The 26,652-nt window shown below is 48.0% G+C and overlaps 1 protein-coding gene across 12 annotated transcripts in view; it reads left to right on the plus strand.

Moving 5' to 3' along the window:
• Positions 1 to 26,652, plus strand: part of ZNF638 (zinc finger protein 638) — a 118,899-nt gene that overhangs the window by 7,734 nt on the left and 84,513 nt on the right. For 4 of the 12 annotated variants that reach the window (XM_081206865.1, XM_081206872.1, XM_081206873.1 and 1 more), the window contains exons 6-13: positions 173 to 321; positions 1,019 to 1,080; positions 1,678 to 1,719; positions 2,457 to 2,686; positions 3,224 to 3,280; positions 3,571 to 3,743; positions 4,255 to 4,316; positions 10,939 to 10,980. In XM_081206865.1, coding sequence (XP_081062991.1) covers positions 173 to 321; positions 1,019 to 1,080; positions 1,678 to 1,719; positions 2,457 to 2,686; positions 3,224 to 3,280; positions 3,571 to 3,743; positions 4,255 to 4,316; positions 10,939 to 10,980 — 817 coding nt within the window. Of the gene's footprint in view, positions 1 to 172; positions 322 to 1,018; positions 1,081 to 1,677; positions 1,720 to 2,456; positions 2,687 to 3,223; positions 3,281 to 3,570; positions 3,744 to 4,254; positions 4,317 to 10,938; positions 10,981 to 25,619; positions 26,465 to 26,652 lie in introns of those variants that run through there. The other 8 variants (XM_081206870.1, XM_081206871.1, XM_081206866.1 and 5 more) reach the window with 8 other exon arrangements.

Below are 26,652 nucleotides of genomic sequence, written 5' to 3' on the forward strand. Positions count from 1 at the left end.
ACTGGTCACCTCACTGTGTAGAGTAATTGATGGGAAATGATCATTTTGGGGGGTGGGAAGGGGATATCCAGTAGGAGCAAGCTCCGAGGTGGCCTTTGCCCTTGGCATCCTCTCTCCTGGAATTTAGTTGGCATCCATCTGTGTTGCGTAACAGAATCATGCTTTCCTTCAGCAGGACCTATGGTACCTTCAGTCGCATCGTTTATGCCTCCGTCTTCAGAATCTCCATCTCCGTCAATGATGAATGATTATCATGCTGTGTCACCAACAGTACTTCCACACGTGTGTTCTCTGTGTAAAATAGAATGTTCAAGTATGATGGTGAGTTCTTTGTTTTTGCTGGAAAAAAAGTGCACACGGTTGTATTGAGCCCAGGATGAGCGCATTTTCCACTCTGGCTTTCAAGCAGATCTTACGCTATGAGGAGTGGTTGATGTTATCTTGGGGAAGTCAACATGGTGACTGCCAAATGTTGTTGGATAGCATCACTGCAGCATATCTCCCCTCCCCTAATCCCCAAGGAGACATCTCTGCCACCTCAGGGCATCATGAATCCCCACATCCAGAACGCCCATTTCACATCGGTGGGATTCAAACCTGACACCATGTCTGGAGACTCTGTCTTATCTGACTTTGAGCTGCTGTTGTCTATTTTAATATTAAATGCATTGCACAGTATTGAACATTGTCCAGTGTTAAACTCATACACAGGACTGAAGGGCAGGTGAGTGTGTTTCTACTCTGCTGTAGAAACTCAGATATATAACCTAGGTGACAAATGGCTTCTTAATCCAAGGTGTCAGTTGGCAAAAAACATATATACCGTATATACCATTAGGGTTTGTTTTTTTTAATAGTTGCTGCTCAGCAGCAGAGGAGAGCCCTTCTGTGGGTTTCTCAGAAGCATCTGGCTGACGGCCGCAGGAGACGGGATGCTGGACTAGGTGACGCTTTGTTCTCATCTATCAGCCGGGCTTTTTTATGTTCTCATGCTGATTTCTTCCCTCCCTCCCTGTAGGGCTGGAATCTGCACGTGCGCACTGCTGCACACTCCGAGAAATGTGATGAGCTACGCCAACAGTAAGGCCTTTCATTTTAATTTATTGGAAATAGATTGAGGATTTGAAATGGTTTGGAAATGACTGCCTGGATACCTCAGGGCTTTGGTAAAAGCAGTACAGCCGTTGCTTACATGCCTTGCCACAAACCTCAGCCAAGGAAGTTGTGGGAGCTCACCTTTGAAGGAACGGTGCCTGCTCTAGTTTCTGTTCTGCATGAATTTGTATAAGTGGTCTGTAGGCCGATTGTGGAGCTGAACCAGGGAGGAAGGCAGAAGCTCAGAGGCATCTCATCTTGCATTCAGTGGCTTTTAGATGCCTGTGGAGCATGAGCAGAGTTTTACGAGGGGTGGCTTCAGGACAAACCAGTTCTTGGAGGAGCTGGGACCTGAGTCTCATTCCAGGGAGCTTTTGGAAATCTGGGTCAAAGTGTCAGGGAATCCTCATGGAATCACCTTTAAACTTCCCCAGAAGATCAGTAGTAAGAGATCAATAATTTGGACAAAAGAGAGAGAAATAATTGACAGTTTTAGAAACTTGCCTGAATCATAATGGAATGGAGTACTTGTACTGTGTCAAATGAATAACACAGCTGTTTTGCTGGCTTTTCTTGAAACAGGTATCCTGACTGGAATCCAGAAGAATTTTCTTCGTTACAGAGGTAACCTTTTAATCTCAACATGAATATTCAGTAATGAGAATTAGGCTGCAGTAATCTCAATTCCCTGTTCTCCCCAATGGTATGGGTTTTCAGAGACATTTTGAGTGGAAAATTTGTGTTTGGGCATTCTGCACTGGGACATTTTCTGATGCCCAGGAAAGTGATCTGTGATTTAATTCTGGTCTTTCATTGTATTTAATACAGAAAACTCAAAACTGAAAACTGCAAGTATGTGCAGTTGGCCCCCATTCACTGCTTCTTAGGAACTATGTAACAAGAAACACTTCTGCAGAAAAAGTAACCAACCCCCCCCCCCCGATAATATTTTCCACCCCCGGTTACTGGTTGTCACTGACCCCGTACATGTAGGAGCTGCTTAACGCAGACTGCAGGTCTTCATTCTAAGGCTCCAGGGGCCAGCTGGCTGAGCAGCTGTGGTTTGCACTGTAGCTAAGCCACTAGCAGGCAGGTAGCCATTGCCAGTGCAGGTGGCAGCCATAATTTTCTGGTATGAAGCTGGGCATTCTGTTCCCAGCATCTGAGTTCCTTTAGTCATTGGATGCTGCAGGCCCATCAGCCGTATTCTGTAGGCTTTTGATGCTTTTACCTTTAACCCTGAGAGTTCTTACTTCTAGTTGATTTGTGTTTGCAAAAATAACATTTTGACAGATCTGATTTCTGCTTTTACATTTGAAAAAGAGAAGTCTTTCAAATCCTGTTTTTTCTGCCTTTTGCAGAAATGAAGGCGACAAGAAGGAAAAACATATTCCAATGCCATGCTCTACCAGTTCTAACCCAAACACTTCAGAGCACTCAATCCCTGGCCATGCCTCGGGTCAGACTCGGTCACAATCTAGGAACTACAGACGTAGGTCCAGGTCTTCAGAGCAACCAAGTTCCCCCAGCTCAAGTTCTCAAAGCTCTTCTAGTCAGAAGAAAGAACTGGGGAAATCAACTGAATCTCCAGGTAAGATGGATGTTACAGATGCTTCATTAACTGGCCTTTGGTTTTTTGTAAGCAGGATTATGTTTGTGATAATGGCAGGCGTGTTGCAGTGGCTTTGGCTCAGTGAATAGTTTGTTCTGTTCTGGGGTTTTTTCTCCTGGCTTTGTCATTTTGTCAATATAATGCTTACCAAGGAGTTCAAGCTTGTTCCTATATAGGATTGTGTGAGTGACTCTACAACCCATTTCAAAAGGGGATGTTGGTTGATCTCAGCCATTTCACTCCTCTGGAGCTTTCCCCCACCCACTTGGTATTTTTTACAGTTGCTTAGTACAAGGACCTTCTTGCACTCATGCTATGCAGGGTAGACCTTTGTTGCAAGGGGTGGTGGTATTGGTTCCATTTTGTTCTTGTTTCTATTTTGTATGTTTTGGGTTTTTAATCTTGTATTTTTATGTTGTGAACCGCCCTGAGATGGATGGATGGAGGGCGGTATACCAATTTAATACTATTGTTAATAATAGTAATGAGCCGCTTGCTTTTTCTCCCCGTCTTTAGTGTCGTCTGCAGAAGCAAGAAGCTCCAGAGAACCTCCAGCCAAATCTGCTCTCCCAGGTCTGTGTCTGACACACTAACCACTACACCAGAGTGGCTCTTCAGAATGGCCCGGGAGGATGGGAGGGGCTCAGCTGGAGCAGACCCTGATGCATTATTTGCTTTCTGTCCCCTCTCTACTGGGCACCTCACTGTGTATAGTAGTTGATGGGAAATGATCTTTTGGGGGGGCAGGAAGGGGATATCCAGTAGGAGCAAGCTCCGAGGTGGCCTTTGCCCTTGGCACCCTCTCTCCAGGAATTTCGTTGGCATCCGTCTGTGTTTCATAACAGAATCATGCCTTTTTTCAGCAGGACCTGTGGTACCTTCAGTGGCTCAACCCTCAACAACACCTGCGGCTTCGTTTACGCCTCCGTCTTCAGGATCTCCATCTCCATCAATGATGAATGATTATCATGCTGTGTCGCCAACAGTACTTCCACACGTGTGTTCTCTGTGTAAAATAGAATGTTCAAGTATGATGGTGAGTTCTTTGTTTTTGCAGGAAAAAAAGTGCACACGGTTGTATTGAGCCCAGGATGAGTGTATTTTCCACTCTGGCTTTCAAGAAGATCTTACGCTATGATGACTATGGCACCCAGGCATCTCCACTTGGTTGTAAGTTTCTGATAGCGAAGTGCAAGATGTGCTTGGCACGTGGCTAGTTTTCAACACTGCCATAGACTCTCATGACCTTTAATTACCAAATTTGCAGTTTTATAGACGGAAGTCGCATCAGTCGGTTTTGGGCATATCACTAAGTGGAACTTAGTGTTTTATTTTTATAAAAAAATGAATATGCCGTGATTTTTTTTTTTTAAAAAAGTTTCTGCTGGGAGAAGCAGCAGCAGAGGAGGGCCCTTCTGTGGGTTTCTCAGAAGCATCTGGCTGACGGCCGCAGGAGAAGGGATGATGGACTAGGTGACGCTTTGTTCTCATCTAGCGTCAAGGCTTTTTTGTGTTCTCATGCTGATTTCTTCCCTCCCTCCTTGTAGGGCTGGAATCTGCACGTGGGCAGTATTGCACACTTCAAGAAATGTGATCAGCTACGCCAACAGTAAGTCCTTTCATTTTAATTTATTGGGAGTAGATTGAGGATTTGAAATGGTTTGGAAATGACTGCCTGGATACCTCTGTCAGGATTCACAGAATGCTGTGTGAGATAGTAAGTCTGTAGGCTTGAGTTTGCTGATGCAACCAGCCTGCAATACTTTCTATGGAATTGCTGGGTCAGAATGACTCAGCAGTAATGTGCTGTCAGCTGACTGGCTGTCATCGGTTTAAAAGGGAAACCTGTCCAGCAGTAAGGTGGTGGTGTAGAGGTGTGTGGTCAGATAGAGTTAGAGGTCTTCCTATTTGCCTTAAGGTGCAGCCAGGTACTCTGACTGACTGTATGAACTGCTCGTGTATTATAGCCTGTAAATATTTGTGTATATATATCTCACAATAAATTTACTGCACTGAAGAACCTGAAACTCTGAGCATTCCTGCTAAAGCGCCGCGCCGAATTCGCGACAGGGTTATGGGCCCAGCATGCTTCTGCTGTGCAAGAGTACAGGTAGCAGTTATCTAGCTGTGGGGAGCTGGAGGTGAGGTGCAGGTATGGAGCAGTCCAGAGCTGGCATGTTGCTGGAGAAGCTGATGGCCACGAACTACAGCATCTGGTCGGTCCGCATGCAACACTTCCTCAAGCATGAGGGCCTGTGGAAAGTGGTGGAAGCCCCCTGAGGAGGATGAGGACGATGATGAAAAGCTGGCAGAAGCAGAGGCCCAGCTAGAAAAGGATGAGAAAGCCTTGACTACAATCATCCTTAGATTGGACGACAGCCAGCTAGTCTACGTAACTGATAAGGTGACGGCAAGTGAGGCGTGGAATGTGCTCAAGGCTGTCCATGTGTGAGACAGCTGGCTCTCTGATAACCCTGACCAAGAGAATGTACCAGTGTTGGAAAAAAATGGGTGACTCTCTGGTAAACCACCTAAAATTCCTAACAGGCTGTTTCCAGGAGCTAGCCTTAAGAGGGAAGCCTGTAGGTGAAGAGGACAAAGTCTTTGTGGTCCTGAGTTCCCTTGACAACAGCTATGATATGCTGGTAAATTCCCTCAAGTCGGTAGAGAATGATAAGCTGACTCTGGAATACGTTACTGGATGGTTGTATGCAGAGGAGGACATGCATGCAGAGCGAAAGACGACCTCAGCCCAGCTGTTGGAGCATCCCAGAGAGAACAACAGCCAGGAAGAGCAGAGGTGTCGGGAGCCGGAGAACAGTCAAGAGGAGCTGCTGCAGACCAGCTGGTGGTTAACAAAGTAAAAAGGTGTTTTTGCTGCAAGTCCAGTGGACATCTGCTTCGGGACTGCCTGAGAAAACAACAAAAACAGCAGGAGGCAGCAGAGAGAATCTACCGCTTGGGTGTCTGCACATGGCCAAGAAAATGAAGAGCTGTGGTTCTGGACAGTGAAGCTTCTCAGACTTTTTGTAAAAGAAAAGCATTGCTGACTGATGCTAGGGCTTTGAACGAAAAGCATGTATGTCTTGCTACAGGCCAGAAAGCTAATGTGATCTGTGTGGAGGAGATTGTGTTCCCACAGCTGAGACACACATTCAGAAACGGGTTGTGTGTGCCTAGTTTGCAAAACAATCTCCTCAGTATTCCGGACTTGGCGAAAGTAGGCTTTGAAGTAACCTTCGTGGGAGATGAGTTCCAGATAAAGCAAAATGGGGCAGTGTTGGCAAATGCTAACCTTAGAACTAATATGTATGTACTGCGGTGTGAGTCTAAGGTTGCGAATGTGCAAAATGTCCCAATCCACAATATGTGTATTCATCTCCTGCACAGGCATCTGGTTCATGCTAGCTTTAAGGTGCTGAACAAAACTTTGGAGTTGCGTGGGGGGATGAAAAACATTAAAAGTTGTGATAATTACTTAGACTGCAATATTTGCAAGAAGGTTAAAAGCAGGGCTTGCCTAGTAGCAAGAGCAAGCCAGAGAGAAACCAAAAAACCACTGGAGTTTTTTCATGCTGATGTAGCTGGTCCTTTTCCACCAAGTGTCTCCTGTAACAAGTATTGTTTAATCCTAGTGGATGACTATTCTAGGGTCTGCTGGGTCTACCCACTAAAGCAAAAGTCTGAAGTTGCCCAAAAGGTGTGCTCTTTTCAGATGGGCAGGGGAGGAGAATTTATGGCTAGCTCCCTAAGAAACATATCCCAAGGGATTAAACATAGGCTTACCAATGTGGCAACTCCTCAGGAGAACGGAGTAGCAGAGCGTAGGGGAGGTGTCTTGTAGACACAAATGAAAGCATTGTTAGCAGATGCAAATCTTAATTATATATTGGGCTGAGAGTATTAAGACAGCCAATTATATTGGAAATGGTTTGTGGTCAAGGGTATTAGACAACATACCTTACAAGATTCTCTATAACAAAAGTCCCAGTTTTAAACATTTGAGAATTTTTGGGACAAAGGCATGGGTTGACATACCTGTAAAAAACCCCGAAGAAAAGGTGGAAAAAGGGCACAGCAGTTGTTATTTCTTGGGTATGAAAGCAGAACGAAAGCCTATAAGTTTGAAGACGATAAAAATCTTTTGAGTTCTAGTCGGTCAGCCAGCTTTAATGAGCAGAGAAATTGGCCCAAGATACATGCAAACCAACTGCCAGAAAAGGTTTTACTGCCGAGCGTACCTGATAAGGCAGTTGAAACAAGGCTAAGAATTGGTAGCATTCCCAAGGAAATTGAAAGGGAGCAGGTAGAGACTGAGCATTTTTCTCCAGCTACTCGCATGGAGCAGGGGGAAAAAGAAAGTGCAACCGGGACAGGAGGAGGTAAATCTCCAGAGTCAATCCACCCCAAAAGCAGTCCTGAAGGTAACCGGGGGGGGGGGGAGATTAATGACCCAAGGAGGTCTGAAAGAAGTAATAAAGGTCAACCTCTGGTCCGTTATGGGTTCCCAGTCACCATAAACCAGGTTTATGTAACTGAGCCAGAAAACTTTGAAGTGCAAGAGTTACCTACTCTAGAGAAAGAGGCGTGGTTAAAGGCAATGCAGGCAGAGTATAACTCTCTGCTGAACAGCCTAGGACCCTCGTACCCACGGGACTGCCTCTCCTGGTATGCCCCACGGAGAGCCTCAAGGTCCATAAATAGCAACACACTAGTGGTCCCGGGCCCTAAGGAAGTTAGATTAGCCTCAACCAGAGCCAGGGCCTTTTCAACACTGGCTCCGGCCTGGTGGAACACTGCCTCATGAGACCAGGGCCCTGCAGGATCGGATTTCTTTCCGCAGGGCCTGTAAGACAGAGTTGTTCTGCCTGGCCTTTGGCTTGGAGCCAATTTGATTCCCCCCTCTTTCTTTTTCCTTTCTCCTCCTGTTATGAGGCTGCATTTTAATATTTTATTGTTTCAATATTTTAATGTTGTATTTTAATCTTGTTTTTAAGTTGTATTCATTCAACTTGTTTTTATTATTGCTTGTTAGCCGCCCTGAGCCTGGTCTTGGCTGGGGAGGGCGGGGTATAAATAAAAAATATTATTATTATTATTATTAAACAATGTGTTTGTACCTACAGAATTGCGTGAAGGTAAAAAGCCCATAAGCTGTAAGTGGGTTTTTAAAGTGAAAAAGCTGGCTGATGGTAGTTGTCAAAGGAAAGCCAGGTTGATCGCAAGGGGCTTTACACAAAGGAAAAGGATACATTATGATGAAATGTTTCCCCTAACAGCAAAGGCTGAAACAGTAAAATAAGTTTTAGCAATGTCAAGTCTGAGGGGGTTGAAAGTTAATCATTTTGATGTTGCCTCAGCGTATTTAAATGTTCCTATTGACACCAAGGTGTATTGACCGCAAATAGCAGGTTATGAGCTGGAAAAAGACAGCATGGTGTTAAAGCTGCAAAAGGCACTATATGGTTTACGCCAAAGTGCACATCTATGTCATGAATGCATAGACACAGCTTTGAAAAAGATGGGATTCAAACAAAGCCTGGCTGATTCCTGTTTATATACAGCAATGGTGCAAGGAAGCATTTGTTATTTACTTTTGTATGTTGACAAGATCTAATAACAACTGCACAAAAGCAAATGTCTTGGTTTATGAACAACCTAGGTAACAAATACACACTGAAGTATTTGAGTGAGATTCAAAATTACTTAGGAGTAGCGATTCAGAGAAATGAAGAGGGCGTCTACTCTCTAAATCAGAAAGACAAGGTCAAAAAGTTACTGAAGACATATGGAATGGAGAAGGCAAATGAGGTTGACACTCCCATAACTAAACAGTACAAAAATGAACCAGAAGGACAAAAATGTGAGAGTGCAATAGCATTTCATTCTTTGTTAGGTTCTCTGTTATAGTTAAGTTGCTGGATGAGACTCAACATAACATTGGTAGTGCACATGTTAAGCCAAAGAAGTGGAGACCCGGCTCAGAGAGATTGGGTAACACTTAAAAGAATCCTAAGGTATCTGAAAGGCACAAAAGATTACAAACTGGTACTGAATGCAGGATATGATCAGCAGGTGTATACATATGCTGATGCCAGCTGGGAAGAAAGAGAAAATGGAAAGTCTATCACTAGTTATGCTATATATATTGGAGATGCCCTGGTTCAGTGGAAATACCAGAAACAAACATTGTTGCCACAAGTACTTGTGAAGTAGAGTACTCGGCCATAAGCGAATGTGTGTCACAAATAGAGTGCTTTGCTTGCCTAACAAAAGAACCAGGAATACCTCCTGAAATGCCAATCACTGTGCTCAGTGATAACATGGCAGCACAACAGCTTGCCAACCAACAGAACTTTAAGAGCAAAAGTAAACATATTGCGATAAGATATGGCAATGTATAAATGCTTTGGAAAGAAAAGTACAGCATTGTAACAGAAGATGTAACGTGGCAGATTTATATACAAAATGTTTGGATGCTCCTAAATTTCGGGACTTAAGAGAATTGTTAGGTCTCAAGCCTTTGACTTAAGGAGGAGTGTTGGGATTAACAGAATGCTGTGTGAGATAGTAAGTCTGCAGGCTTGAGTTTGCTAGCTTATGCAACTGGCTGATGCAATCTGCCTGCAACACTTTCTATGGAAGTGCTGGGTCAGAATGACTCCGCAGTAATGTGCTGTCAGTTGATTGGCTGTCATCGGTTTAAAAGGGAAACCTGTCCAGCAGCAAGGTGGTGGTGTAGAGAAGTGTGGTCAGAAAGAGAGAGTTAGAGGTCTTCCTATTTGCTTTAAGTTGCAGCCAGATACTCTGTTTGACTGTATGAACTGCTTGTGTATTATAGCCTGTAGATATTTGTATACAGTGGTGCCCCACAAGACGAATGCCTCGCAAGACGGAAAACTCGCTAGACGAAAGAGTTTTCCGTTTTGGAGGTGCTTCACAAAACTAATTTCCTATGGGCTTGCTTCGCAAGATGACAATGTCTTGCGAGTTCCTGCTGGTTTTTCCCCCTCCCCCCTTTTCTAATCCGCTAAGCCGCTTATCAGCTGATCCAATCAGCAGATAAGCCGCTAAAAGCCGCTAATAGCGCTAATCCGCTAATCCTTCAATGGGCTTGCTTCGCAAGACGAAAAAACCGCTAGACGAAGAGAATCACAGAACGGATTCTTTTCGTCTTGCGAGGCACCACTGTATATATGTTGTTGTTTAGTCATTTAGTCGTGTCCGACTCTTCGTGACCCCATGGACCAGAGCACGCCAGGCACTCCTGTCTTCCACTGCCTCCCGCAGTTTGGTCAGACTCATGCTGGTAGCTTTGAGAACACTGTCCCACCATCTCGTCCTCTGTCATCCCCTTCTCCTTGTGCCCTCCATCTTTCCCAACATCAGGGTCTTTTCCAGGGACTCTTCTCTTCTCATGAGTTGGGCAAAGTATTGGAGCCTCAGCTTCACGATCTGTCCTTCCAGTAAGCACTCAGGGCTGATTTCCTTCAGAATGGATAGGTTTGATCTTGTAGTCCATGGGACTCTCAAGAGTCTCCTCCAGCACCAGAATTCCAAGGCATCCATTCTTCTGCGATCAGCATTTTTTATGGTCCAGCTTTCACTTCCATACAGATATATATATATCTCACAATAAATATACTGCACTGAAGAACCTGGAGCTCTGAGCATTTCTGCTAAAGCGCTACGAAGAATTTGTGGCAACCTCGGGGCTTTGCTAAAAGCAGCAGAGTCATTGCTTACATACCTTGCCATAAACCTTAGCCAAGGAAGTTGTGGGAGCTCACCTTTGAAGGAACGGTGCCTGCTCTAGGTTGTGTTTTGCATGAATTTGTATAAGTGGTCTGTAGGCCAATTATGGAGCTGAACCAGGGAAGAAGGCAGAAGCTCAGAGGCACCTCATCTTGCGTTCTGTGGCTTTTCAATGCCTATGGAGCATGAGCAGAGTTTTACGAGGGGTGGCTTCAGGACAAACCAGTTCTTGGAGGAGCTGGGACCTGAATCTCATGCCAGGGAGCTTTTGGAATACTGGGTCAAAGAGTCAGAGAATCCTCATGGAATCATCTTTAAATTTCCCCAGAAGATCAGTAGCAAGAGATCAATAATTTGGACAAAAGAGAGAGAAGTAATTGAAAGTTTTAGAAACTTGCCTGAATGATAATGGAATGGAGTACATGTACTGTGTCAAATGAATAACACAGCTGTTTTGCTGGCTTTTCTTGAAACAGGTATCCTGACTGGAATCCAGAAGAATGCTCTTCGTTACAGAGGTAACCTTCTAATCTCAACATGAATATTCAGTAATGAGAATTAGGCTGCAGTAATTTCAATTCCCTGTTCTCCCCAATGGTATGGGTTTTCAGAGACATTTTGAGTGGAAAATTTGTGTGAGGGCATTCTGCACTGGGACATTTTCTGATGCCCAGGAAAGTGATCTGTGATCTAATTCTGGTCTTTCATTGTATGTAGTAGAGAAGACTCAAAACTGTAAAATTGTTAAGTTATCTGCAGTTGACCACTGTTCATTGCTGCTTAGGAACTATAACAAAAAACACTTCTGCAGAAAAAGTAACCTGTCAGATGCTGCTGGTGGTTGCTCGCGAGTAACCAGGCAGGACTCCAAACCTGTCTTTTACAGGTTTTATTGTGCAAACTATTTACAGTGCAGATCTTCAAAGTTCATGTCCGTCTTAGTCACTTACAGAATCTGGGAGTGGACCCTTCCGGCTTCTCCCCCACATAAGAACTTCGACACCCCCAAGCCTCCCCTCCCCTCCTTGCGTTTCACCCTTCTGTGCAAGCTGGGCGGCAGAAGTGGCATGCGTCCCTCCTGGCCAGCCTGGTGAGTTGAGGCGCTGGGGCTCTCCGCAGCATCCTTGAGCCCATTCCTCAGTTGGATGGCCCCTTCCCTCTCTTCTCCACTGGAGATGTGGCTTTTCCCACTGCTGCAAGAGGAACTGCTTCTCAGGAGTTTCGGAAGCTCTCTGTATTCCAACGCCCCCTGCCTCCCTCCCTTGTTCCGATAGCAGTCCCCTGACATCCACCCCCCTCAAAACCTCCCTCCCTGTCGGTGGGGTCCACAGCTGCTTCCCACTCGCTGGTGTTGCCAGGAAGGGGAGGGTGGGAACCTGAGGAAGGAATTGTCGTTCTCCTCTGTGGAGTCAAAAACTGCTTCTCCCCCCCCCCCCCCCGACAATTCCGGCTCTGGCGGGAAGTCCCCGGAAGGTTCCTCCTCATCATAGACCTTGGCAATTTCGTCCTCTATTTCCTCCCCAGGAATCCCTCAAAGTCCCCCTCATTCTCTGTGGGTCCAAACACTTCCCCAAATAACAACTTTGGGGGTTTGGGCTTGTGCAGTAAGAGAGCGTGGAACCCCTCTACAAGATACTCCTCAGTCACGCGCCCTGCTGGAATCCACACGTTTTCTGAACTAGGAGCCCCCTCCCAGGCAACTAAGTACTCTAGTTGATGTCTGTTCCACCTGGAGTCAAGCGTCTCTGTCACTTCATTACAGACTTCCCTTCTACGTTTGGCGAGGTGGGCATCCTCTGTTCTCTCCCCGGGAAGCTGTGGCCCTCCCTGTAAGGCGACAGCAGAGACCTGTGAAACTCTGGATGTATCCTCATGTTATCCAGCAACTTCAGCCTGAATGCTATTGGGTTGACCTGCTGTGTCACCTCAAAGGGACCAACCCTCCTAGGCTGCAGTTTCTTGCACCCCCCTCTTGGGCAGCCCCTGAGTATGACAACCACAGCTTGTCCCCCACCCTGATAACCTCCCCCAGTCTCTTATGTTTATCTGCCGCCTTCTTGTAGGCCTCCTTGGCTCTTTCCAGAGTCATCTTGAGCTGTTGGTGTATGGCCTCCATCTCTTCTGCGAAATGTTTTGCGGCTGGTACACTCCATTCCTCCTCCTTCTGCCCTGGAAAGGCCCTGGGATGACACCTGTAATTGGCAAGAAAGGGACTCATCCCTGTGGACATGTGTTCAGCATTCTTGTACACAAACTGCCAGTGCTAACTTCACCCAATTGTTCTGCCGCTGATTGACGTAGCAGTGCAAGTACTGATGCAAAATGGCATTTGCTCTCTCTGCCTGTCCATTAGTCTGTGGGTGCCAGGCTGTGGAAAAACTCACCTCTACCTGCAACAAACTCATGAGCTTGCGCCAGAAACGCAAGGTGAACTGTCTTCCGTGGTCAGAAATTACCCTAGAAGGGGTCCCATGCAGCCGAAAGATGTGATCCAGGAACAGCTTGGCAGTTTCCTAAGGTGACACCACATGGGAGGATGCCACAAAGTGGCATATCTTGGTCAGCAGGTCCACCACCACCAGGACTGCCGTCTTACCTCGGGACATAGGCAGGTCCGTCGTGAAGTCTATGGACACCACTTCCCAGTGTCTCCCTAGTGTTGGTAAGGGTTCTAGCAGCCCCGCTGGGGCCGCCCTTTCCCTCTTTGCTCACTGACACATGTCGCACCCTCAGACATGTTCCCGCACATCCTCCCTTACCTTGGGCCACCAGAAATCCCACCTAACTAAGCAGGGACTTCCGCTTTGTAATCCGAAGGGCATAATGAGGTATTCAAATGCCCCTAGGGGGGTAAACATTGTCACCTTCCATTCATCTCCCTTCTGTACTCTGATCAGGTTGTAAGCTCCTCTGAGGCCAAGTTTGGTAAAAATTCTGCCCTTGCGTACTCTCGCCAGCCCGTCATCGATGCGAGGCATGGGAAATGCAAGGAGTTCCGTCAAGGACCTGACAACCCTGAAATCCAGCACCAGACGGCACTCCTTGGTCCCCTTCTTGTCCACGAAGAACACTGGACTTCCCCCCACCGTCTTTGATTCTCAGATGAAACCTCTTAGGTTCTTGTCAATAAAATTCAGATCCTGTATCTTTTGGTCCGACATCCAGTACCGCTTACCTGCCGTCAACCTGGCCCCTGGGACCAAATTGATCTGACAATCATATGGCCTGTGGGGAGGTAACTTGTCAGCCTCCCACTCGCTGAAGACTTCCTCAAAATCCACATATTGCCGAGGAATTCTCTTCTCCCCCAGACTCGCAGTAGTGACCTTGGCTTTCTGCTCCCATGGCTCCTTCCTCCCCAGAAAGTGTTCCACACAGTGGGCCAACCCAGAGTGAGGGATTGCTGGAGCCACGACACCACCGGATCATGGAGAGGCAGCCAACTCATCCCCAGAATGATGGGAGGTCCTGCCAAGGTGGTCACATGCAAAGCAATGGTCTCAGTGTGTTTGGAGACCCTCATTCTCATGGCGGTGGTGTCTGGTGAGAGACTTCACCCCTCCCAACAACTCTCTCCCATCAATGGGGGTGACTTGCAATGGAAAGTCTAGTGGGAGTAGGTGCAACTGGTGCTCCAAGGCTAAGTCTCTGCTGAAGAAGTTTGCACTGGCTCCTGAATCAACCAAGCCCTGCATTTCCACTGGGTAGCCATTAGGGAGCTCCAGTAGCACTGTGACCAGTATGACCGCCTTGGGGGGCATGGTCGGGGCCCTTCTGCTTGCCTGGCTGGCTGCTGCCCGTTTTCCTGCAGCCAGGCACTGTCGTTTCTGTATTCTTTGGGCTCCTCTCCTTCTTCCATAGCTGCTCCCCCCACCATTCGTTGCCAGTCTTTGCGCTGCGGGCAAACCTTGGCAAAGTGTCCCGGTTGTTGGCAGAGGAAGCACTTCTTGGCTGACTTCCATCCCGTTCCCTCCTTTTTGCTTGGAACCGCAGCGTTTGAAATTTCCTGCGCCCGGGCTCCGTCAATTTCCATTGGCTCCGCCTGGGGCAGCCTGTGTGTAGTCCCAGCTGGTGTCTCAGGAATGTGGTTGCCATAGAAATGCTCCCCTCTGGCCTCCCACCTTGTCTGTGCGTGTGCCTCTTGTCGTACACCAATACCTAATACTGCTTTGGTCAGCTCATACATCAATCTCAGCCGGGGTCCCCTGGAGAGCACATCCTTAATGTCCGAATTTAAGCCCATCTTTAAAAGTGCCTGCATGGGTTTGGACAACATATCCCAGCCCAGTTTATGCACCAGCATTGTGAACTGGGACCAGTAGGTACAAACAGGGATCCCTGTTTGAATGTCAGGAGCTCCTACTGTGTGACATCCCCTTGAATTTCGCTGGTAAACATTGCGTCCATTGCCTTGTAAAATTTCCGCAAATCCTGGAGGGCATTGTTTCCTACCGCTATCAGGGGTCTCACCCATTCCCGGGCTGCGCTTTCTAAGTGGGAAACTACAAATGCCACCCTTTTCTCAGCATCGGCAAATTCCTTCTTTTGCAAGTCCAGGGTGTATTTAATTTCAGTCTTAAAGGCAAGGTACTCTTGAGAGTTCCCCACTGGAGTTGCTTTGATGTGCTGCTCCTGCAACCTGCGCTCCTCCAGCCTTGTCCTCTGCACCAGGGCTGCTATATTCCACGCCTCTTCTTCCTCAGCACCTCCGCCTGCAGCTCCTTGTTCCTCTGGCCTCCCTTTATTATTTTGACTCATCATGCTGCTCTTCACTGCTACACGCGAACAACCGCAAAGACTCCCGGATTGCTGTCAGATGCTGCTGCTGGTTGCTCGCGAGTAACCAGGCAGGATTCCAAACCTGTCTTTTACAGGTTTTATTGTGCAAACTATTTACATTGCAAATCTCCAAAGTTCTTGTCCATCTTAGGCACTTACAGCATCCAGGAGTAGCCCCTTCTGGTTTCTCCCCCAACATAAGAACTTTGACACCCCAAGCCTCCACTCCTTGCATTTCACTGCTCTGCACAAGCTGGGCGATGGAAGTGGCGTGCGTCTCTCCTGGCCAGCCCGGCAAGGTGAGGCGCTGGGGCTCTCTGCAGCATCCTCGAGCCCTTTCCTCACTTGGCTGGCCTCTTCCCTCACTTCTCCGCTGGAGATGTGGCTTTTCTCACTGCTGGAAGAGGAACTGCTCCTCAGGAATTTCGGAAGCTTTCTGTATTCCAATGGGCCACCCTGCCTCCCTCCCCTGTTCCAATGTAAGTCCCCTGACAGTAACCCCCCGGGATAATATTCCCCCCCTCCCAGGTTACTGGTTGTCACTGAGTAGTACATGTAGGAGCTGCTTAACTCAGACTGCGGGCCCTCGTGTCTTCGTTCTAAGGCTCCAGGGGCCAGCTGGCTGAGCAGCTGTGGGTTGCACTGCAGCTAAGCCACTAGCAGGCAGGTAGCCATTCCCAGTGCAGGTGGCAGCCATAATTTTCTGGTATGAAGCTGGGCATTCTGTTGCCAGCATCTGAGTTCCTTTAGTCATTGGATGCTTCAGTCCCATCAGCCGTATTCTGTAGACTTTTGATGCTTTTAGCTTTAACCCCGAAAGTTCCTACTTCTAGTTGATTTCCGTTTGCAAAAATAACATTTTGACAGATCTGACTTTTCCTTTTACATTTGGAAAAGAGAAGTCATTCAAATCCTGTTTTTTCTGCCTTTTGCAGACATGAAGGTGAGAAGAAGGAAAAACATATTCCAATGCCATGCTCTACCAGTTCTAACCCGAACACTTCACAACACTCAATCCCTGGCCATGCCTCGAGTCAGACTCGGTCACGATCTAGGAGCCCTGGGCCCCACAGCAGAAAACGGTCACGATCTAGGAGTCCTGAACGTTGCAGGAGAAAACGGTCACGATCTAGGAGCCCTGGGCCCCACAGCAGAAAACAGGCACGATCTAGGAGCCGCAGACATAGGTCCAGGTCTGCAGAGCGACCAAGCCGCCCCAGCTCGAGTTCTCAAACCTCTTCTAGCCAGAAGAGAGAACTGGGGAAATCAACTAGATCTCCAGGTAAGGTGGATGTTACAGATGCTTCAGTACAGTGGTGCCTTGCAAGACGAAATTAATCCGTTCCACGAGTCTCTTCGTCTAGTGGTTTTTTCGTCTTGCGAAGTGACCCTATTAGCGGATTAGCGCTAATAGCGGTTTAGCGGCTATTAAAGGCTTAGCGGCTATTAAAGGCTTAGCGGATTAGCGGCTAAAAGGCCATTAGCTGCTTAGCAGCTTAGAAAAAGGGGGGAAGCGAAAGAAAATCGGAACACTCGCAAGACGTTTTCGTCTTGCAAAGCAAGCCCATAGGGAAAATCGTCTTGCGAAGCAGCTCAAAAACGGAAAACCCTTTCGTCTAGCGGATTTTCCGTCTTGTGAGGCATTCGTCTTGCGGGGCACCACTGTAACTGGCCTTCGGTTTTTTCTAAGCAGGATTATGTGTGTGATATTGGCAGGTGTGTTGCAGTGGCTATGGCTCAGTGAATAGTTTGTTCTGTTCTGGGGGTTTTTTCCTGGCTTTGTCATTATGTCAATATAATGCCTGCCAAGGAGACCAAGCTTGTTCCTATATTGGATTGTGTGAGTGACTCTGCAACCCATTTCAAAAGGGGATGTTGGTTGATCTCAGCCATTTCACTCCTCTGGAGTTTTCCCCCACCCACTTGGTTTTTTTTACAGTTGCTTAGTACAATGATCTTCTTGCACTCATGCTATGCAGGGTAGAACCTTGTTGCAAATTCAGCAGTGACCAAGGATCAGGGGAGATATTCTGCTGCTTCCCTGCAGTATTGTTGCCAAAAGTAGACCTGAAGTTGTTGCAATAGAGCGTTGATGAACTGCGGGGGGGGGGGGTATTGGTTCCATTTTGTATCTTTTGGGTTTTTTAATTTTGTATTTTTATGTCGTGAACCGCCCTGAGATGGATGGATGGAGGGCGGTGCAGTCGTACCTCATGTTAAACATTTTAAGGTTAAACATTTTAAGGTTTCGCCGCATGCACAGATGCTCAAAATGATGTCGCTTATGCGCGGAAGCGCCATATCGCGACCCGCGCACGTGCGGACGCGGGTTGCATTCGCTTCAGGATGCAAACAGGGCTCAGGAACAGCACTGTATACCAATTTAATAAATATTACTATTACTACTACTACTAATAATAATGAGCCACTTGCTTTTTCTCCCCCTCTTTAGCATCGTCTGCAGAAGCAGGAAGCGCCAGGAAACCTCCATCCAAATCTGATGTGGCAGAACAACCACCCAAGAAGTCGGAGCATCCACTGCAGACAAATCCTTGCCACCAGGAGCCGCCCACGAAGGAGGCCGCAACGCAGGAACAAGGAGACCGGCAACCTCCAGCCAAATCTGATGTGGCAGAACAACTACCCAACAAGTCAGACTATCCACTGCAGACAAACCCTGGCCATCAGGAGCTGCCCAAGAATGAGGCAGCAACGCAGGGACAAGGAGGCCGCCAACGTGAAGATCAGTTGCGCTTCTCATTGACACCATTTGTAGAACAAAGTGTCATGCAGGCCCTGTCGCTGCTGCAGTCTGGAGGCACAGTGGGTGCTGGACTCACCCAAGGAACAAGCTTGCCCCCACTTCCTGCTTTGCAGATCGAAGCAGCATCCCTATCCCTTGTCTCCATGATGCAGCTGGTTGCGACACAGGTGTTGCAAGCTGCCTTAAGTGTGCAGGAAAGCCCAAGTGTGGCTGGCCCAAGCCCCCAGTTAAGTATTCCTGCAGGAAGCGAAGAAAAGAAGCAGGAGAGCAGTCAGGAAATGGTGCCAGGAGTCGTTCCTCCTTGCTCAGGTGAGGAGTTGTCGGGAAGGGGGCTGAGGGTGGGTCTGGCTGTAGAGGGAGGTTGTTCTGTGTTGGAGATATCCATCAAGACTTGCATTGGTGATATAATGCACAGTCCCTGCTCAGGTTCAGGACTGCCCTGAGATCCAGCCGGCTTCTCTGGTAGTGGTGAGCACACCTGTGCTGTTGCTTCTAGGGTGCAGGGATGTTTTCTGCAATCCGTTGGTCCGGTCGACTGGTTCCTTTTGTGGCATACTGAATACACAATTGTCAGAGCCGCTTCCTGGTCCCAGCTCACAGAGGACCACGCTAGCCGGCAGTATTGTACAAACTTCTTTATTGAATAACAGTTTCCATTTTCAAGCCGCAAGCGCGCAGCTCTACGTCTTAGAAGCTAGACCGGTGAAGCTCCGTCTGAGTCTCCGCCTCCTGTACACCAACTTAATACTCTAGCCTTACTCCACCTCTTCCGTCTTTCCTTCCTCCTCTGGGTCCCTCTGCCCCCCGTAGTCTCTTCCTTCCTGGACTCTTCTGACGCTGACCCCCCGGACTCTTCTCCCTCTTTGCGGCGGGCTTTAGGACCTGGCTCCCTATCCGGGCTGCTTACTGTGCCGCCTTCCTGTGCATTTGAACTTGGCGTGCGCGCGCAGCCTTCAACCTACCTCTTGACCGTTTCCTCGCTCCCCGATGGAGGTGTGGCCAATCCTAACTCCTGCCCTCCCGCTTGTGTCGAGCCGCCAGATCCCGATACCTGGGACCCCTCCCCCCTACTGTGCTCTGGTGGGGAAGCTGGTCCCGATTTCCAACTGCTGCTCTCTGAGTCCCCTCTGGTCCCTTCTTCCTGGGGTGTCCCCCTAGGCGCCCCCCTTGCCCTGACCACTGGCGCCCCTTTCTGTGAATCTTCCGATTCACTGGAAAGACTCAGAGATCTCGGGCTGCTGTCATCGCTCATATTTCCTTCGGATTCCTCCCCCTCGCTCTCTGTTTCCTCCCTTTCCTGTGCCTCTGCTCCTGAACCCCTGACAACAATGATATGTGATTTTACAGCTTTATGGCTACATTTCTATCCTCCGATGAGAGAACGTGGCATACATGGTTCTCCCCCTCCTCATTTCACCCCACAACAACCCTGAGAGCCAGTGTGGTGTAGTGGTTAAGAGCAGTGGACTCATAATCTGGTGAACCGGGTTCGATTCCCTGCTCCTCCACCTGCAGCTGCTGGGTGACCTTGGGCTAGTCACACTTCTCTGAAGTCTCTCAGCCTCACTCACTTCACAGAGTGTTTGTTGTGGGGGAGGAAGGGAAAGGAGAATGTTAGCTGCTTTGAGACTCCTTAGGGTAGTGATAAGCAGGATATCAAATCCAAATTCTTCTTCTTCAACATCACCCACTGAGTTTAAAGCTGAGTGGGGATTTGAACTCGGGTCTCCCTGGCCCTAGTCCAGCACTCTCACCACTTCAGTACGCTGGCACTTGGGCCAGTGAGGAAAAATGCTAGTTGAGGCTTCAAGAGCTGTGCTAGGAGAGCTGGCGCATTGCTGTTTAGGTGTTCTCATTGCTGTGGATGGATCTCTTGTGATTCAAATACAGCTTGATGGAGAAGCAAGCGATTCTCAAGGAAATGGAAGTAATGAAGTCAGATCAGGGTTGTGTCAGAGCACATGTTGCTTATATTGTGGTTTGAGGTTTTGCCGAACAGCAAACTACAGATATTCAAGTATGTTAACTGAGTATGAAAGGCTTGCGAGAACTTATTAATCCTCCAGTTCTCTTTAGCACATAGTTTGTGGATAGTATCAAATCTAGATATTTTGCTAAGGATCAGGGATGATGGGAGCTGGGAGTCCTGCATTGCAGGGGTTGGACTACAGGACTCTTGGGGACTTCTCCAACTCTATGATTCCATTCACAGCACCTGGATGGCACCAGGATCCTCTATTCTTGACATAGGCCAACACTGCCATGGACAAGAGGGGAGTCAGAGATTTGCTTGCAGGTCACCAGTCTGGGTGATTGAAGAGGATTGTATTCTCTTTATTCAGTCATTTAGGGTGGGGTGAACGTTATTTAACAGAATCACAGAACCTTTGAATTGTGGAGTTGGAAGGGACCCAAAGCGTCGTCTAGTACAACCCCCTGCAAGGCAGGACTTGCATGGATGCTTTATAGGTCTCATGGGGTTGCCTCCTCAGCTGCCTGGGGTGGGGCTCCCAAAAGCCAGTAGCACAGTGCCAGGGAGGTGCTAGTCATTTCCCTACAATTATAGAATCATAGAATTGTAGAGTTGGAAAAGACCACAAGCGTCATCTAGTCTAACCTGCTGCAATGCAGGAATCTTATGCCTAACGTGGGACTTGAACCCATGTCCCTGTGATCCAAAGCCTCATGGTCTACCACCTGAGCTACAAAGGCTGCACTCAATGGGGTACTTGGAGGCATTAGTGGCGGTATCACTTTTTTTTGGGGGGGGTTATTAAACATATTTATTAAACATCCAATTAACATACCAAATCATAATCCAATTAAAATAAAAAACTAAAATATAAAAAGACCAAATTACCATCCAAATTATTGTTATTAATTTTTCGGGGCTTCCCATAGTCTGGACCTTGAAGCATGTCCAAATCTCAGTCCTGCCTCTCCTCGTTGTTTCAATATTTTCCACATCTCGATTTTAACGCTTTAAAGTTCTCCTCTGGCTCTGTGATTCTCAGTCATGTCAGACATCATATATCCTTGCATCCATCGAATACAGCTTTATTTGTATATATATCTTTTTTCAACTGTCTTTTTGCCCACTTAGCTTTCTCTGATTCCATATTCCATTCCAATCTAAGCTGTTTTCCAAATCTGTTATCTGAAGTTTCTGAAATTTAATGACGCAGCAACTCCCAAATTGTTAATCCTTCCAGTCCGGGCTGTTGTCCAAACCTTCCTTTTGAGATTTAATAACGCGGTACCTTCCACATTATTGAGTTATTCTTAATAATTGTTGAGCAGACTGTTTGCAATATTGTAAGATAAATAAACTGTATTCCACAAATATCAGTCACCTCGCGATCGATCAGCCTTCCTGGAGACACAGTCCCCCTCCGGGCCCTAGAGGGGGCCTGCTAGGCATCCATCTAGCCTTCGCTCTCGCTCATAATGAAAAACCTTCTGCAAACAGCTGCACTGTATGTTATCCAAAATATTGTCTCAAATCATTGTAATCAGCCAGTAAATAGTTCCTGTTTCTCTCAAAGAAAGGAGGATTTCACATTTTCCCGTGCTGCATAGTACTGACAGGCGCCATCTTATTTTTTCTTCTATCTTTAGGAAGCATTTCAAGTCTTAAGTAAAGGTGTGCAGTTGAATCCCCAATTTTAAATAGAAGTCCATTTGTACTCTTTTTTTTCTTTTTTTTCTTTTTTAAAATTTAGTTCTTAATGAGGCTTGGCGTGGAAAGCCAATTGTAGATGTTAAGAAGAGAGAAAAAAGAACATACCAAACACCTCCACAATCCACGCACCAAAATGAGTATCTCTTTGAAGTCCAAGCTTGTGCACCAGAGACTATACAATTCTGCAGGTTTTTTCTTAAGCTTCTTCGGTCCAGACAATGTCTGTTTATTGTCCAATTCTAATCATTTCTTCAAATAGATATTCCCGGCTATGAGAATGATATCAGAGAGTGCCAACCTTCCCTTGCTCTGCAACCCAGTGTCCTGCCGCTTGCACCTTGATGCAAGTTGGCAATCTCAGACAATCTGCGGGTCTACGAGACAGTCCTCCTCCAACCTGGGGAGGTTGCCAGGGCTAATTACCCCCATAGCCCTGAATTACCGGGACGGCTGGGGTCCGGTCATATGGGAGTCAGTCATCACATTGACTTTGTTTCTGTTTAGTTGCAGCCCCTGCCCATAAGGTTTTCTGTACACAGTTGTGTGCAAGAAAGCGCATGCTGGCGTCCGGGAGAGAATCTCACCTTGGGCTGGGTCACCGGCTGCATGTCGTGTGGCTGGGTTAGGAGGACACGCATGATTTGGGAGTGGCTGGTGCCTCCTGATGTTATCCAGCAGCTGGGCGAGAATAACTTGGGCACACAGAAAGGCATAGAGCTCAACTGGAACATGCAGAGGAACTTTGTCTGGTGCACCAAGCAGTTCCCAGCAGCCGAGATCATCTGGTCTGATCTGTTGCAGAGGCTTTGTTGGAAAGACATCAGTGCGCCTGCAATGATTAATTGCACACGGGGGGAAATCAACAGGGCGATCACGTTCTTTGCGAAGTCCTGTGGCTGGGGTGTCATTCAGCAGCCAGGCATTTATTTTGATCGCTCAGAACTACACGTAAGATGGCTATAAATCTCTCAGACAAGGGCATTGACAAATGGCTGAAGAACATCTGTTCTGGTCTTTTGGAGCTGGTGTAGTTTCCATCAGTGAGGCGTCAGTCCAGCTTGGACATTGGCAAGAACTGTAGTGGTGCTGCTGGGTATTGTGCATAGGGTACCTGAAGATGCCAAGGGAGAGGGATGCTTCCTTAAGGAGCCGTGGCACTTTGAGTCCTCAGCTGGTCAGCACTGGAGCCTTAGCTTGGTGGCTGCAGGCACATTGAACAGTCCACATTGTCTGCTGCTTTGAGCTACTCCTCAGGTTATCCATCAGTCATTTTTCTCTCATGCCAGCAGCCGTCTCTGGACTTCCGGTTCCCTCATCTAATTGTCATCACATGAGGAAGAGCTGGGATTTGTGTGCTAGCCTCCCTTCCTCCGTTGCATCCTCTTACTGCCCTGCTGCACTTCCATGCGTTGGGAAAGTGAACAGCCGCAGTGAGGGCATCACAGAGAATTCTGAATCTCTGAAGTCTGATCTTGTGGGAATACAAATGGAGCTAATGTTTGGGCTGCCCCTGCCAACTATGTCTAGGAAGCTGCCAACGGGGAAAACATGGCCTGTTCCAACTCAGCTGTGTGCATGGATTCCTGAAGTTGGTGTGAACGGTTGCAAAAACTGAAGCCATCGGAACAGAAAATTCACAGGATGGCAAAGTGCAGGAGAACATGCTGTCTCCTTGTAGAGTACTTTCTCCTTGGAGAGTATTTTCTATACCCGTGTTCCTCAAACTTGAATTCTCAGCTGTTGTTGGACTATAACTCCCATCATCCATAGCTAGCAGGACCAGTGATCATGGATGGTGGGGGTTGTAGTGTAGCCTTGTTGGAGTTCACCGATTGGGTCTGCATTGCTCCGGGACAGGAGGAAGGAAGTCAAATGACACCGAGGTTGATTCCAAGAAAGAGTTTATTCTGCTCTCCAGATAGCAGAAGGCACTTGCGTGATCAAGTCCACAGCAAGTCCAAAGACATGACAAGTTCGATGCAGTATATATATCCTCCAGGCACCCTCTCCCTCCTTCCCATATAAATCCAACCACGTCAGCCTATGTACGCAGGTTGACATCACATATGTTCTTGCTCTGGTATTCTTAACCATAAAAGGATCTTCCTCTTCCTACTCTTATCCGGAAGGAATAGGTCATCATCTCCGGGAACACTCTGGCGCTGTTCCCAGATTGGGTCTGTGCGTCTTTTGTGGTCAGCACATAAGATAAGGCACACACGCATCATCCCTGCTCTACTGGAACTTGGCAAGGTCACTCATTGCCGCCACGGACTGATAAGGGAGAGAGCTTCGAGGACAGCCGGGGTTTTGTTTATACATTGACTCAGAGCTCAGGTTAATGGATTTTAGCTAAGGAAAAATTTTAGCTAAGGAAACCCATTCCTTCAGTAGTCCAACAGCAGCTGGGAATTCAAGTTTGAGAAAAAATGGTCTGCACGGACTGGTGGCTTCAGGCAGGGAGTCTCTCCCAGCCCTTTTTGGAGATGCTGGGAACTGAACCCGGGACCTTTTGGTGCTGGAAGCTGCATCATCCTGAGTCAGACCACTGGTCCATTTAGCGTAATATTGCCTCATTGAGTGGCAGAAGCTCTCCAGGGTTTCAGGCATGGAATGCCACCAGCCCTGTATATCTGAAGGAGTGGCTTCACCCCTGTTGCTCGGCCTGGACATTGAGGTCCAGCTCCGAGGGCCTTCTGGCAGTCCACTCATTGCTGGAAGTGAAGTTACAGGGAAACAGGGAGAGGGACTTCCCAGTAGTGGTGCCTGCCCTGTGGAACACCTTCCTGTCGCTTGTCAAAGAGATAGGAATTCTGAAGGCAGCCCTGCATCGGGAAGCTTTTAATGTTTGACACTGTATTTTTGTTGAAGCTGCACTGAGTGGCTGGGGCAACCCAGTCAGATGGGCAGGGTAGAAGAAATAAATAGTTGTTGTTTCGTTGTTTTTGTTTTAATTACTTGTTTGTTCTTTTATCTTGTGAACCATCCTGAGATCATTTGTTAAAAGGCAGTATATAAATCTATTTATTTATATTATTATCATCTGGAGATGCTGCTGGGGATTGAACCTGGGAACTTCTGCACACAAAGCAGGTGATCTGCCACTCCATGGCATGGGACTTCAGGTGTGAGGCTGGTGGGTGAGACTTGGGGAAAACAGTGTCACAGGTCAAACTGAGGCCTGTGCTGGGACAGAATTAAGCTTGTTGGCTGGAGATTTCCTATGACAGCCATAAAAGGAGCAGGGAAGGGCACAACGAATCCAGCAGGCTGCTGTGAAGCTCTGCATGCAACTGCTGTAGGGACTTGAATTCAGGTGGCACAGATTTTCTGAGCACAAGGGTTCCTTTCTGAAAGGAAAGAAGCAGATTTCTTGACTATCGGTGACCTAAGTTACTGTATTTTTCGCAATATAGGACGTACTTTTTCACCTCCAAAAATGAAGGGGAAATGTGTGTGCGTCCTATGTGGCGAATGCAGGCTTTCGCTGAAGCCTGGAGAGTGAGAGGGGTCGGTACGCACTGACCCCTCTCGCTCTCCAGGCTTCAGGAAGCTATCCGCAAGCCTTGGGAGCCCAGCAGGAACTCCCAAGGCTTGTGGATAGCAGCCTGCAGCCCAAAGCCCGGGGAGCGCAGCGCTGCGCACCCCAGGCTTCGGGCAGCTATCCGCAAGCCTTGGGAGCCCGGCGGGAGTTCCCAAGGCTCAGAAGGCTTGCGGATAGCAGCAAGCTCCGGGAGCGAAGGCGAGGTTGTGCGCAACTTCGCCCCCGCTCCCGGACCTGTTCTGGGGGCTGGGGTCGGGGGAAGCTCGGGCTTCCCCCGCCCCAGCCCCGCGGCTGAAAAGGAAGCCAAGACAGCGAGCAGGATGGATCCCGCTGGCTGTCTTGGCTTCTTTGCTCTTTGGGGCTGGGGGGGGGGATATTGCCATTGTTTGCTGCCTGGAACTGCAGGAAAGGTTGCTCATGCCCTACATCTAGTTCGCATTTAGGTCAGACAAGCAGGCTGAAGTCCTGACCTTGCCTCTTGGATGTGACTGATCCCGACGCTAAGAAAACAAACCTGACCCTGTGTGTGCCAGCGATCCTCCCCCAAGATTCTTGGCCTCATGTCCAGCCAGCTGGCCTTGAGTGACAGGCAGCTCTGCCTTTGGACAGCGCATTCCAGGGACAGCTAATGAGACCCTCTTGGCACAGGCAGACGACTGAGTACAGCGTGTCCCTTGCCCAGAGGTGGCTGAGCTGTCGTTTTCCCTTCCTGCCATGCGGAGAACGTGGGACGCTTTTCTCCGGTGGATGGTCCCAGCCACCGGCATAAAGAGGAGAAGGATGGGAGACAGCAAGAGGCAGGCAAGGTCCAAGGGCGACCCAGACCTCTAAGGAGTTGTGGGGGGAGAAGGACCTGGTGTTCCCTGCACCCTTGTGAAAGGAGAGCCTCCTGTGTCCTCTCCCGTTTTCCAGCATCTTAGAAGGAGGACCTGTTTTCAGCATAAGCTACCCTTTGGCCACGGAGTTTCTCTCCTCCGTTGATAGAGGAGCAGAGGCCAATGGTGACCGAAGAATCGGCTTGGATTGGATACCCTTGATCCAAATATCTCATGCTTAGCCTTTACCCTTTTGCACTTCTCCCAAGAAGCCCTGGGGGGAGGAAGTTTTTGCCTGGGTTCCTGCCGATCTCGCTGATGGGAAGATGCAAGACGGGAAGAAAGCAGCAAGCACCAAAGGGAGCAGGGCTCCGTCCGGTGAAGCGGCTGCTCAGCACCCTCTAGATCCACTGAGACGGTAAGTCCATGCTGGACCAAGGCGGTCTAATCTGGAGTCACTGTTAGTAGCCCAGAGATAAGCTTTCTGCCCATCCACTGTCAGGATTCTTAAAGGATTTCGAGGGTCATCTCGTTCAAGCTCATAATACCATGACTGTAATGCCTGTATGCTGGTCCAACATTTCTTGGTTTCAGGGACAGAGACCC

The sequence above is a fragment of the Podarcis bocagei genome (assembly GCF_964188305.1).
Source record: "Podarcis bocagei genome assembly, chromosome: 9".
Classification (NCBI taxonomy): domain Eukaryota; kingdom Metazoa; phylum Chordata; class Lepidosauria; order Squamata; family Lacertidae; genus Podarcis; species Podarcis bocagei.